The sequence below is a fragment of the Ostrinia nubilalis genome, chromosome 4, assembly GCF_963855985.1.
Source record: "Ostrinia nubilalis chromosome 4, ilOstNubi1.1, whole genome shotgun sequence".
Taxonomy (NCBI): Eukaryota; Metazoa; Arthropoda; class Insecta; order Lepidoptera; family Crambidae; genus Ostrinia; species Ostrinia nubilalis.
Window position 1 is genome coordinate 18018277 of NC_087091.1, and position 14710 is coordinate 18032986.

General features: G+C 36.5%; 1 protein-coding gene across 1 annotated transcript in view; it reads right to left on the reverse strand.

Annotated features, from left to right (window-relative positions):
* Window positions 1-309: 309 nt before the first annotated feature.
* LOC135071286 (neuropeptide FF receptor 2-like) overlaps window positions 310-14710 on the reverse strand; it is a 78939-nt gene continuing 64538 nt past the window's right edge. The window contains exons 7-9 of the mRNA XM_063965075.1: window positions 13070-13185; window positions 4692-4772; window positions 310-1063 (exon numbers count right to left, since the gene is read on the reverse strand). Coding sequence (XP_063821145.1) covers window positions 884-1063; window positions 4692-4772; window positions 13070-13185 — 377 coding nt within the window. The 3' untranslated portion in view covers window positions 310-883. The remainder of the gene's footprint in view (window positions 1064-4691; window positions 4773-13069; window positions 13186-14710) is intronic.

Sequence of the window (14710 nt, forward strand, 5' to 3'; positions counted from 1 at the left end):
CCATGGTAGGTGTCTGTCAATTAATGACGTCATTTCTAATAACATTTTGAAGGAAATATAAAAAAATCAGCCTTTATACTTTCACGTAATTAAGTTGGTATTTTACACACCTTTAGTACCGTCTGTCTGCCAAAGCCACCATGACCCAAACTTCATGTTTGGCCATGGTTTTTAGCTATGTTGGGAGCATGTGCTGACAAACTTTCAGCCTTTATAAAATAACGTAGGTCTGGCGTTCACTAGCTCTTAGTCTATTAGTCTTGATAGAAGAACACTGTACAATTGTTTTACATCAGTGTCTGTGTCGCCGCTGCATTTTCTCGGAAGCGCAAGAAACTCATCAGTTATCAATCGGGACACTCCAATTATTTAACCATAGGTAGGGAGGAGAACACTATTTAATTATTTCAGATCAGTGTCTTCCAAGTCACAACGCACTGGCATGCTTACAAATGCATTCCTACAATGCACACAAATCGGTGTATGTTAGAACGCGCTATTCGTACATCAGCGCTTGAAGTCGATATGGCCGTGGCGCTACAGCATTTCTACGAAGAGCGCGTCACGTGACTGAGCTGCGTGGTTTGCGAATGCGTTTCGATGCATTTAGACAGCGGCAGCGCAAAGAAATCGTCACTTTTATCATTGCAGTCGTAGAAATACTCTTTAATTGTTTCATGTAGATTTCTTTCATGTCAAAACGCACTGGTATAAACGCACAATGGTGTCCGCTCAACGGCAGCGCTAGAAACTAGGCACATTTGTCATTTTAGGGGGAGGAAAACACTCTTCAATTGTTTCACAGGGGTCTTTCAAGTCAAAACGCACTGGCATTCCTACAATGCACACAAATCGGTGTATGTTAGAACGCGCTATTCGTATATCAGCGCTTGAAGTCGATGTGGCCGTGGCGCTGCAGCATTTCGACCGACAGCGCGTGAGCAGGCGCGGTGCGGCGCGACGAGCGCGTCACGTGACTCAGCTGCGTGGTCTGCGCGCGCGTCTCGATGCCACGCGCGATGTGCGCGCCGTGCACGTGCCCGTTGTGGCGGAGGTTGTTCATCTGTGGAAAGATAAATGTTGAGAAGTGGAAATAGTAAAATAAATTCACTGAAAAAAATACTAACTGAACTTTTAAAGGCATTGCTGACGTAGCTAAAGCCTGGTCCGTGAGCACGTAAAATCCCGTCCAATGACCCGAAGCTGCCCATCCTTGTCGCTCGCAGGTAATTATGTTGCTGTCGCGCTCGCACACTCACTGCGGGCGCGCGTCGCACAGTCGCGACAGCAATATAATTACGCGTGAGCGATAAGGATGGGTAGCTTGGGGTCATTGGACGGGATTCTACGTGCTTACGGACCAGGCTTTAGATTCAATTATATTTTAATACTAGATAGGAAAACTTGAAGCCCGCTGTGTACGATTATAATATTTCAGTGATGTTTGGAAACTATTATAAACCATTTTGGGTCATGTTTATTTTAGGTTGCCTTGAAGGTATTGTGTACTTACGTTTATTATACAGATAAGTATTATTACGAGTAGAGCAGTATATTTTTATTATAATTTTTCAGCACTTTCCAGCTTGACAGCGAGCATCAAGTCTATTTTATTAGTATCTTTAAAATTACCTTTTACTTTGATATAAACTCAATAAGTACTCTGTAAATAACTTGACGCTTTTATCTTAAAATGGTGTTTGTATTTTTCTATTAATTAAGAGTACGAAACAAACGCCACAAACAGTAAGTAAGATGGTTTAAAAATAGGTACATTAACCTAAGAAGAAAAAAATAGCTCTAAAGCTCTAGCTAGCTAAAATTTTACGAAAAATGTTTGTAAGAGTTTTAAATTATTTCTTGAGATGTTCTTTCATATTTTAAAATAAAAACAGTGCTCAACAAAACTTAATAATAGCTTGTTAAAACCTTAAAGGTAACTGAAATGAACTGATAATATTGAAAAGTAAAAGGTAACCAAGAATAATAATAAAGCAAAAGTCTGAGAAATACATATTTCATTATTATTGGACGGAGTTTTCAGCTTCAGTGATTTACAAGAATGAAAATGTTAAACTCACCATACGTTTCATACAAAATCTTACATCGAGACATCGTTGGAGATAAATATTAGAGATAGCAAAGGTAAAGTATGATATTATGTAAATATACATCAAAAAACTCCTTGGTGTAGTTGTATACATCCTTTGATTCCCGATCCGGAATTTTCCGGTTCGAATTTTATTTCTCTTCAATATAGGAGGAAAATATTTGCTGATAAATTCGTTTTGCTGTCGGTGGAGTTGAGTAAAATTGACAGTTGAAAAGGAACACCTGAAAATATGTTAAAAGGCAAATAAATTAAGGTTAGAAAAGGAAATAAAGGTTCGATAAAAACATTTTTTTGAATAAGGTTAAAAAAAAACATAAACAACATTTTAATGAATGAAATACAAAATAAGAATACATTTTACTTACACTAATGTACTCATTCTTATGAATAAAAATAAATTGGTTAGTAAAGAAACTGAACAAAAGAAGTAAGAAACCAATATGAAACACGTGGAAAAGTGCTAACGATTATAAAAGTAGAGTTAATTTTTGATGCGTAGCAAATTAGCTGTCCTAATGTAATCAAAAAGATTTTTTCCAATATAAATAGCGCTCTTTTAAACATTTAACTGTTAAAAAATAATATGTTGTTTATTGTACACAAAATAAAAATAAATACACCCTTTAGTAATAAAGTCTCAAGCAAAGAAAGCGATTTGTCAAAAGTAACTCGTACTCCCATGCATCGTTCAAAATATTTGGTTTATATGTCTGCTTAATTTATATCTTGGAAAACATGGAAAACATGTGCCGCGTTCATTTGCAGCCTCATTTTCGTTTGTATTTTCCATGATGGTTTATAGACGATTTTGGACTGAACGAGGGGTGGAATTGAAATACTTTCATCCCTTGTATGAGCTTGGATTTTGGAATCCAATTACGGTAAAATGCAATCATTATAATTTGGGAATATTTCCGTAGACTTTTTCGTTTTATCAAAATAATTTATATTTCTTTGCAGCATCACCTTCATTAAAATATTTAAAATAACTTACTAAATATATTTTTATCTAATCATCATAATGATTTTCAGTATACATAAGTAAAATGATGCGTGAACTATCAAACAATAATTCTAACAAACCAATCGACTTTTCAGCAAAATATGTTGAAACCATACTGATTTAAATGGAGAAGGTGACGCTATTCCTATGATTTAAAACAAATTTATTTAACCCCATCAATCGACAGACATTTACAAAAATAAATGTATCCTTATTTATTTTATTAATCTCTATCAAATATGTCCGTACATACTTTTCTACTGAAATGAATATCCTATTGAATATTCATTACTGTATGTTAATCATACTGTATGTTAACAATACACAAATTACCGTTTAAGGTTATTTGGAAACTGTTTACCAATTTATTTTTTTGATAGACAGAAGAGGCAGAGCAAAGTAAAGGAGTATTATTTTTAGTAGAACTTAAAATAGAAAGAAAGAAAAAAAAGAAAAATTATATTTTTTGGCCACAAAAAAAGACATACCTACACATAAATTAATAAAATCTGTCAATTCATATAGGTAAGTATCTACTAGTAGATTGGAAATACCCTTAGGGTACGATAGATCGCACCGCCAACGCATCTACGTTACGTCAGCGTTGCGGTCACGTTCAGATGTCGCAGTAGAGCGATGTGGTGGGTGAAGCGCTGCTGTTTCACTAGGCCGTTACATAAATTTGCATGTTTTGCCTTACTCTAGACTAGTTGGCTCTTTGAGAATTTGTGTACATTACGAGCATGCTAACTTGCAAATGTGCTAGATATTGTGTGAGCTGTTATGTGTTTTATTTATTTATTTTGCAGACAAGCCTTTTTTTTGCCTACAGGACCTTATGGTACACGCTATGGTCCTCAAGTACCAGGTCCGACTCAAACCAAATAAAACGCGAAGCAACCTGAAGATGTAAAAAATGACAAAACTGCACCGTTTCACATTCCTGACGGAGATAAAAGATATAAATTATTTGCTGTATTACCATCACTACCAGCGTATTTTTATATACAGAGAAGGTGCTAAAAATAATAGAGCATAACTTGAGATTCTTGAGAAACACCCACGTTTTATTGTTAGGCTCTAAAAACTACGAAATATCACGTAACCTACTTAAGATGTGATTTGGATAAGCAGAATTTTTTTAGGACAATCTAGATAATGTTGTTTAAAATAATCGTTATTTTTACAGTTTCATAAAGAGACAAAACACCCCGAAAACTTTATACAGCGCTCACGTCACGCCGTATTAGTGTACCGGAGGATTTTATCGGTTCAATTTTCCTTATAACGACCAGCACAGACAGGCCATCGACCTTTTTAATGTATTTACATACTCGTATACAATGTGTTAAGTAGCAATGGCTTCCGTGGCAACAAACCACATTAATCCTGACCTTATCCTTGGTAGAAAATAACAGGTATACAAAAGAGGAGTTCCTTAGAAGAGTATTTGTGCAGAAAAAATCAGTCATGAAGATACTACATCCATTCAGATGGACCCAAAGCTGTGGCCCCAAATTCCAACTACGCACATACTATGTTGTACGAGTACCTATATTGAGGGATAATACTCACCTGTATATAACACCTTTTGTGCGGCTCGTGATAGAGTTCGTAGTCGCTTGACGACCCCTCGGGTTTTTGTGTACACCGCCACTGGAACAAATTATTTTATCAATTATAGTGTTGCAGAACTATCGACAGTTGACTATCGATTCCGGAACAGTGTGCTTACCATGAGTTTACGTTAGGTGTGCTCGCTAGCGACTGCGTAAAAAAAATGACATTAATTGCATGGACCTATAAAAAAAGTCGGACGGATTCTCATCAACAAAATACTGTGACATTAGGATACACCAGCTTGCCTGTACGTACAGGCCGGCACGCACACATTCACACCCTGACGCACCACTTCGAGTCCAAACTTCACACAGTTGACACATTTAGGCGGCGAAAAAACAACACGAACACGACATGTCTTGTGTGATGAAATTGTGTAAAAACCTTTCTGTTCGAACAAACAAAAATTTAAGGAATCACATTTCACAGGTAAAATAATAATCCAATCACTTATTTCCCGACATTAAAATATTTAAATTAATTGAAATTAAACGTCATTCACTCGAAAAAATAATACGTCAAAGACCAGTGTTCTCAGTTATTTACGTGGGAAAATTACCCAAAATATGGGAAATTAATAATACTTTTAGGACTTTTTAGTTATTTATTACGCATACTATAGAAATAAAATAATTTATCATAATAATTGTGTTTTAATGGGATATATACAAAATAAATTTTATAAAATCCGATTTGTATGAAAATTAAAATAATTAAAATGAAGATAATATCAATTTTCTGACTTCACCATACCATTTATATGCCCATGTTAACATGGGCTAGTGTCGGCTCATATACCCATTTACCTAACACCCTGTATTGATGATGCATAAGATTATGATTATAATGTACACAAGATTCGTAATTTGTAATTGCGTGAATCATTTTTGATCAACATTATGTTACATACCCTGACACATTGACTTGCAAACAATGTAAGAAAATTTGAACATTGAAAATTTCGCGCCTACCTCAACGCATTAACCTTTCATCCTTTTCAAATTCTGTCTACATTTCCAAGTAACATCTGCCGATCTATGTTTTTCTTAAAATAAACGGGTAAAATGTTTTGGCTAACATGGCATCCCTAAATTCACTCACACAATAGACAGACGTCAAAATTTTGCGTCACAGTTTTGTTGTAGCGCGAGTTCCGTCCGCCTTTTTTTATAGGTCCATGATTAATTGTATAACATATTGTGCAGCGCCCCTAGCGGCTACTTTTAAGAAACAAAATCTTCATAGAGATTTTTGACGTACTCGCTAGCGCTTAACGTAAACTCATGGTAGGTACACAGAGGGCCTAGTGTGAGTTTACATCAAACGCGCTCACAAGTGAGCGCGTCAAAGAATGAAATTAAATGAATGACGGATTGTACAGCGCCTCTAGCGGGAAACGTTCAAAAACTAAAAGAACCCCACTGGAAAACAATAATTCAAGATCGATAGTTTAGTTACTATGTACAGACAACGGCATGCCAATCTAAAATCTGTTTTATGCAACTGCATAGGGGCGATTTCGTAACAAAAATAAATAGAGCCTGATGCGCTGTCTGTACCTACACTAATCTGATTAGGATTGGAAACACAAAATATGGTTATAGCTTTATTCCTGTACCTATTACCTACGTTAAATTTAATGCCTCATTTACGTTAATCAACTTGTGAATTTTAATTGGGAATAATGACCGGTTGATTACGTTATCTTCCAAGAAAAGAGCCTTGCTAATGCTGATCCAATTCTGAAAACTTGCCAGCCAAAGAAAAGATCACCGATATCCGAGCATAATGAGATGTTTTATTCTGAGAACAGACCTTTTTTAAAATGGTTAAGCTGCGGTTTTTAAACCTCTGAGTGGGTTGATCTAAATCTATAAAGAGGGTTGACGTAGTTTACTTGTTTTGAATAGACGGTAGACAGAGGAGTAAAAGGATTTTTGCGGTTTCGAGTAGAGCATGATCTCATTAAATACTATTTCAACTTATTTATTTTATTATAGGTACGTCTTAGAAGTCATCATACAGAATTAATGAATATTCATCCGCATCTTTTCTTATTATTCCTTAGGAAAATGTGTTACCTAGCGCGCCTGTTAAAAATCGTTGTTTAGCCAAGTGTTTAAAGCGTCCCAAATGTAACCATCCACACGTTTCCTAGTTTTACTCTGCAAGATTGATGACACCTCAAATAAAACCAAGAGTGCCACTCAACCCGTAATCTATTACGCCTGTGAAGAAGAAAACGAGCCTCTTTTCGCTGCTTGTAACACAAGCATTTCCTTGCAACATCGAATCGCGAAGTTTTCGAACTAAGTCGGACAAGTAATCGGCACAAACTTTGTTGAATCAGGGAGTTGGTTCACTTGCGTCAAATAAACAAGAGCACATTTAATGCTGCTGATTTTTTAAATTTTACTTAACGTTTATTCTGTTATTCGCTTATAAACTCGGAGGTTAAGTAGATATTAATTTATAAGTAAATAAGCTTAATTAAAATAATAATTTCATGATAAAATTATTTTTAATGCGCGCGAATATTATGCGATACTAAGAGAATAATAATATTATTTAAAACTTTAGAATTTTGTAATGCTTATGAAAGATAATGGCAATATGATTGTCTCTCGTTAAATGCTTTAAGTTTAGGGTCTACGTTTAAAGCTAGCCTTGCATTCAAACTAAATAGTTGTCAAGAATTATTTCTTAAAGAATATTAATAATTTGTTTTTGCACAATAGTCCCTTTAGCCTCTCGTACTAACCTAGATTTGTCGAGCATCAGTGGGGTTCGAATCCGCGTTCTTCAGATGACGAGTCGGCTAATCCGACCCCTATCGTGGCTACACAGTGAAAAAGAGTAAAGTAGCAAACAAGGGAAACGAGTACGTGTGTGGTGTTACGAGATTGATTAAGCTAATTTTGTTGGTACAAGAGTTTAGTCTGTGTTCGGCGAACTCCATCTATTTATCGAGTAACTTTGTATCACCGTAATTAATTCCATAATAACTTGTTTTACTTAACAAAACATGAATGTGTAACTTAAATAAAAACAGTACAACTTACGTCACATACTATCATAATTGCTGTTGCTTTAGTCTCTAACGCATGATGTTTTCACCTATAATTAAGTTTGCATTTAACAAGTGTCATTTTTATAGTTACTTTTGTGAAGCCTCAATGTAACCTTGTTGGTGATCAAATAAATAAATAATATTATGAAAATACCTTTGTAGAGTCACAGGTATAAATCATATGCGAACTGCGAAGTTAAATTTGTAAACGGTAAGCATTTCCACATCACGCATCTTCAAGACAACAGTACAATTATTATCAGACAGGTGTATACTGCCTGGGCTGAGTCATGGCAGCGTTGTAATTACTGAGTGGATGTGCAAGACACTTGACTGAAGTTTCAAGGCAGTTCTTATGTAAGCATCGGTCCTATTATCCAGTGTAGAGTTAAATATACCCAATATAAAGTAGATACAGTCTGCGTCAAATAGTTCGTAACAGCCAAAGCAGGCAAAAAGTTTGCAACATGTATTTGTTAGGTGGTTATCACACTGCGCCGCGCTCCGCCGCGGAGCGCGGGACGACAGATTTAATCATTGTATGACAATGGACAATTTCACACAGCGCCAGCTAGCCCCAAAGTAAGCAACTTAATGCTTGTGTTATGGGTGCTAGCTTAACGGATATACTACTTATAGCCTGACCGGGAACATAAAAACCCTCGCCATGTTGCGGAAAACTAATGGTACTAATTTCTTTTAATGGCAACAGTAACTGAAAACTTCTTTGACATGTCACCTTGCATGTCAGTCTATTGCTGTCAAAGTGTAAACAAACTTTATTTTAAATGCGCGCAATTGATTTTGTGAATTAAATTGCTAAAATATTTTTATAGTCGTGAAAGAAAAGTGGTTCACAATGTGTTAAAGTATTTGTCGAAGAGAAATACTAAGGGTTCGGACAATATTTTCATTGAATAATGTTTCCGACAAAGGTTGTCAAATTGACTGACATGTTTATCGTATAGTACAGTCCACTATGAAAATTAGCTGTGGTTTGTTTCAACTACCTATTTTAATTTTTTTTGACACTTTCTAAGTGTTGAATTTTATGGAATTGGGAAAGAAGTACCGAGTTTGAAGCGTTCATGAGCAGACATTGCATTGATGAATAATAAAATAAATCCTACTAGCTCGATTGATGGTTTCATTTAATTTATTTAAACCAGGTTACCTATAATAATATTTTTTCGTTAATTTATGAAAATATCAAATTAGCCCGTAATCCTAAATCCTGATACATAAAGTTAGTCTATTAATTTAACACGGGTACGACTCTACTCAGTGTTGCACTATCAAATGCAATTGACGCGCCTCTATGCCAGGGTTTTTATGTTCCTGGTCAGGCTATATATACTTTTTTTTTAAATACATACATATTATACATAGTAACACCCAGACCCGTCACAGAAATTAAAATTCATCATTTCAATTTCTGCCCGGCCGGGAATCGAACCCGGGACCTCTCGGCATAGTAGTCCGCTCTGAACCACTACACCAAACGGCCGGTATAGAAAACACGCGCGGCACTTCACACTGGCAACGCGTCTGCGCGCGTGATTTTTTATATGAAATAACGCGCTCCGCGGCGGAGTGCGGCGCAGTGTGATAACCGCCTTAAGGTTGTCCTGTCAACTTTTTGGCCACTTTGGGTGTCACGAACTATTTGACGCTGACTGTAATACAAAGTAGGAAGCGGTTCACTTTCTTTGGGTATAATAAATGAATGTTTTGCTTCATGCAACTAATTGCACTATTACATTTCCCACTTATTTGGTGTTAGCTTTCCGCCCGCGGCTTTGCCCGCGTGGAATTTTGTCTGTCACAGAAAAACTTTATCGCGCGCGTCCCTGTTTCAAAAACCGGGATAAATACTATCCTATGTCCTTTCCCGGGACTCAAACTATCAAAATCAGTTTAGTGGTTTAGGCGTGAAAGCAATACAGACAGACAGAGTTACTTTCGAATTTACAATATTAGTATAGATTAGAAATGTAACCCTAGAACCAGGTTCACCTGATATTAATTGTTCCCGGATGCTGTAATGAGATTATGTTTCATTATGCTGTTTAGTTCTGCGTGTATTTGAATATTTGACGAGAACTCATAGGGTTGACACGTGTTAGACAGCTGCGGGTATTATAGGATTCGACAAAGCTATGTAAAGCTTGTCTAGACGATATCTATTTATCATAATAAGTATAGGAATAAAAAAGAAATCCTTGGTAGTTTTGAGAATCAGACGGTAATCTTATTACCTGTGTAGTCTGTATTTAAATGGAGACGACTCTTGAAAGAATCGAATAATACATTCGAAAAACTACTAAGCTTTCTTAGAAACTATAAATAACATAAAATTCGTATAATGCTATTGTGTAAAATAATAATGTGACAAGCGGCTTGTGTATGGTGAGTCTAGTGAGCCTACACGTATTTCAGTAAAGTGAATTTCAGCATTCGTTATTAGATGTGTTTGCCTACACTGAAAAAAATGTTTGGTTACTGCTTACACAACAAAAGTGACCACCGAACACTTTGGTTATGAGGAACAAAATGTTGTGTAAATTAAACAAATAATTCTGTAGTGAGCTAGACTTAGTTTGGTTATAGTTAACACTTAGTTCGGTGGTCACTTTTGTTGTGTAAGCAGTAACCAAACATTTTTTTCAGTGTACGTTTGTATCATGATTGTGACTGGTCAACCCTTTTTTTTTACATGAGGAAATGCTTTGCGCATACCCCGGGCCGCGGGGGCAGCCTGGGGTTATGTGGAACTCTCCTAGCCAAAGGGGCAGGGCCTACCCACTAAAACTTCACTAGTAGGTTTGCGTTTACATTTATAACCAAGGCTAAATCTTATTCTATTATGCATGATTAATACTCAGAACTCCCTTGAATAGGATTTTGTGTTTGACTACGGAATCCTAACGCTGTTCAAATAGAACCCTTGGAGGAAACTCAAATAACAAGTATGAGGTTGAATAAATTGAAAAAGTATTTAAACTTAGGCTTTTCTGATTTAGTAGCGATTCCTTTCCTAAAGATTTGTTCAGTCTTTATTCCAATGTTGAGTTGCCTACGGGCTGCGAAAACGTAGACATTTTTTGTTACCAACATGGCACACCATGGCAGTCATTATAATGTATTGTGTCAAGTGAAAGCAACTGGACACTAAAAATTTTCTACTTTTCCACCGTTGTGTCTGATTTCATGTCACATGAATATAAAATATTTACTGGTGGGTTGTACCACATAGTAAGACATAATATTGTCTACATTTGCGTTGCCTCTAAAAGAGTTCTTCGTACAACATGATGTTTTAATACAGCGCGATATTGGCGAAAAATATTGCTTTTATTTTGAGCTAAACTTCACCCGCGTTTCAGTGGAACGTGCCGTTTCTTTCGTAGTTTCAGTAAAGTGATTATGTCTTGCGCATTGCGAAAGACTCTGATAGTTCATCCCTTGGGTTGATAGAAAAGTTTATCGGATTACCGTCTTTGTTGAAGGTAACATGATATTTTATAATTTTCTGGAGCTGAAGGATAATTAATAAAGCGGTTTATTGTAACTCGATTTTGTCCTAAAGATCTACAAAATGATTGTTACTCTTATTACTACGCTTAGCATCATGATCTAGGAATCATTTTATTTGGGTATTTGATTATTGTATTGCAGTTAATGTGAAGTAAGTTGTAGTTTTGTTTAAATTCTCTGTTAAGTATCTTGGAAATATCAAACCTTTATTTTTATGGCATCACTGTACAAATTCCCAGTGTGAATATTGCGAATCACAAACCGTTTCATTACACAAAACATTGGCGATACCCGCTTTAATGGCTGGTGACATATCCAATAGCGAACGGCATGTGCGTTACAAAGCGGGCTCAGGAATTACGGAATGTTACAACAATGCTTTTTATCTCTGCTGAGAATGTGTTTGACGTTTCCAAATGTATTGCCAACTTAGTACAGTCGGGGCAGAGCCAGATTTCTAAAGTAAATACTGTAAACATATTAATTTGATAAAGACCTACCTAGTTCAAGTAATTCCAAGGCACTTCTTTTGATTTCATATTCTAGGTATTAATGTCAAAAGAAAGTTTACTTAGGCTTGAATAAATTAAATATTCTATCATGTTGTGCGTAACAACTCAATTTATGTATAAGGTATAATTATGTTGCCTAGCCTTTGAATGAATTGAAAATAATGGAGCCTTTAAAAAGGCAAAACTTATTTTGCGAAACAGTTACAAGATTTACAAGTTAAACTTATATTAAAAAATAATTCGCGTTAAGTAATGACGTTTTAAGTAAATACAAGCTCATCGAGTGATTTGAACTTTTGGGTTTCATAAAGTGTAGCTAGTTCCTTTTTCACACGGGCATCTCTAAAGCATGATTAGGCGTATTTAAGCACGCGAGGTTACAAAATTAACCGAAAACGTCACGTTTAATATTGTTTTCAAAGGTGTTTAATGGGATCGTCGAAAACAGAGTTTAGGTACGCATTAAATTTTATAATAAGGATTTTGCCCAAGTAAATTAATAAAATAGTTTGAGCCTGTTAGTAAACTTCGCTCCAAATCAATAAAAAAACTGACAGAGACAAAACGCGCTAAGCTCAAAAGTAGTTGTGACGTCGTAGCAAAAAAGTGTAGCACGGCGTGACGTCACGTGGAACTTCAACATACCATAGGTAACATACCATAATTAACTTATTTGATTGACAAATAAAAACATAGGTACGGGTCTAATTATACTCGTAGACTGGATGGACTAATACCCGTACTTACAAACGATGCTTGCTCAAGTGAAGCAGCAACGCTATGCGAAGTCGAACGCACAGCGTTGAATAGAGTTCTGTAATTGATTCGTGTGCCACTCAAGTATTGTCTATGGATAGGTTTTTGGAACCCTGTGCGTCCACACGAAAAGTCGAAGGAACCCGATCGCGTGGCAGGTCACCAATGCGCTGGACCGACCAAGTGAAAGCAGCAGTGGGAGACAGCTTATGTGACTGCACCAGACAGTCTGCCAATAGAGAGAGATGGCGGGAGATCGTGCGGAGAGTTGTATCCGCCTCTACAACCGATGTGAACAACGCCTCAACGTGACCACGACCGCTCTGCCAAGAGCGTAACGAATAAGAAGCGTCCACGCGCACTCTGAGACCTCATAATAATGTTTGTGAGTACAGGTGTAAATGTTTTTAGGAAACAGTCTATTATTCTGTCAATAGCAGAGTGTGTGTGTTAATTACCGTGAAATGCGTCTGTTGACACACGCCTCGACCGCAGAGCAGCTTCCTGGCCGACCGCTGGAAGTTACGCGTCATCAGGCAGTACACGATCGGGTTGATCGCCGAGTTGGCGTGCCCTGGAACAAAGCAGCATGTACAGACGAGGGCACAAGCTAAACACCATGTTATGTAGTTTTATTTATTTATTTATTTAATTAAAATGCAAGTGAGCTTACAGATTTATATCCAAAGCGCTCACATTGCCAATTTGAAATTACATTTAATGTTAGTAAGTACTTATATCTATTTATGGTTAATAGTAGACAAATACAATCTTAATTTTTTTTACAAAACACTCTAAGGAGTTAGCAAAGATGTCGACGTCTTGGACGGTTTGCGTAAACATGTTTAAAAGACAGAGTGCCCTGGGAGTCGGTGTGTTGTTAGCATGAAGTGTGCGCACTTGCGCAGGCCATCGGGGGCACAGAACAGGCGGTGCTGACGACGACCCGAACGTGTGTAATTATTTGGAACAAATAAACTAATACTACGAAGCACGACAGGATTTTCTATTTTGCTACGTAGCAATAAGTAGTAGTGAATTACTACCGTCACTTTTTGGTCTAAAACTTTTTAAGGACACCAACATAATATTAGAGGCGTGAGACAGCGCTGCAGTGCACTACTTCTAGTTCTCATATAGTTTCTAGAAGCGTAGTTGGCTGCAAGCCTGCAACAACAGAGACTTCAGCACTTCCTCACGCCTCATATTAGTTTGGTTTTATTAATTTTGCAAATAAACTTCCATAAAATTTTTCAACATTTTCAAATAAATCGAACGGTACATCCAACCATTACCTATCAAAATGTGGAACGTGTTAGAATATTACCAACGTCCGACTCTACGTCACACATAAAAAATTCGGGACCTCGTTAGCGGCTAAAATAAAAGACCAAAAAGTGCCTTTTTTATAAAAAGCATTGAGGCAACTGTATTTCGTAGAACCGAGGACGGTGGTCAAATTAAAGGGGTTTGGCATCGAGACATGTCCCGGCAAGCGTAAACAACAACAAACGACGCTTCCCTCTACCAAAATAGAAAATCTTTTTTTTTCTAGGAAACCCCCGACTCTGAAGTACTTATCTTCGACCGTTTAATTATCGTCTTAAAATAGCACTAAATCAGTTGGAAGTTTTTGCCGACACCAACAATTTTATTAGGGCAAAGAAACGTACGAGTATTATAATGAGCTCATTCCCCTTTGAACAAAAATATAAAAAAAACATCCAAATGGAAAAAGCCAGGTAGATATTAAAAAAAAAAAAAATAAAGCTTTAATACACCCGAGTTATAACATTTATCCAACATAATCATATTATCAGGGCTTACATAAACTGAGCTTGTAACGAAATAACATGCAAATGGGAATACTAAAATTAAATACACGTCTGTGATTTAGTTTTAAATGCCATTCAGGTTTATTCTACATACATGTACCTACACTGTATATTTGGGACTCGCCACTGAACTTTCGGGCCGAATGGCCTTTGGCTATTATGAACTTTATACCTAAATTAATGCATTTTGTAAACAGTATGACCGCTATTACTACAATACTAGATCGGGCTAGTGTTCTCAAATAAAGTTAGTTTAGTATTGAT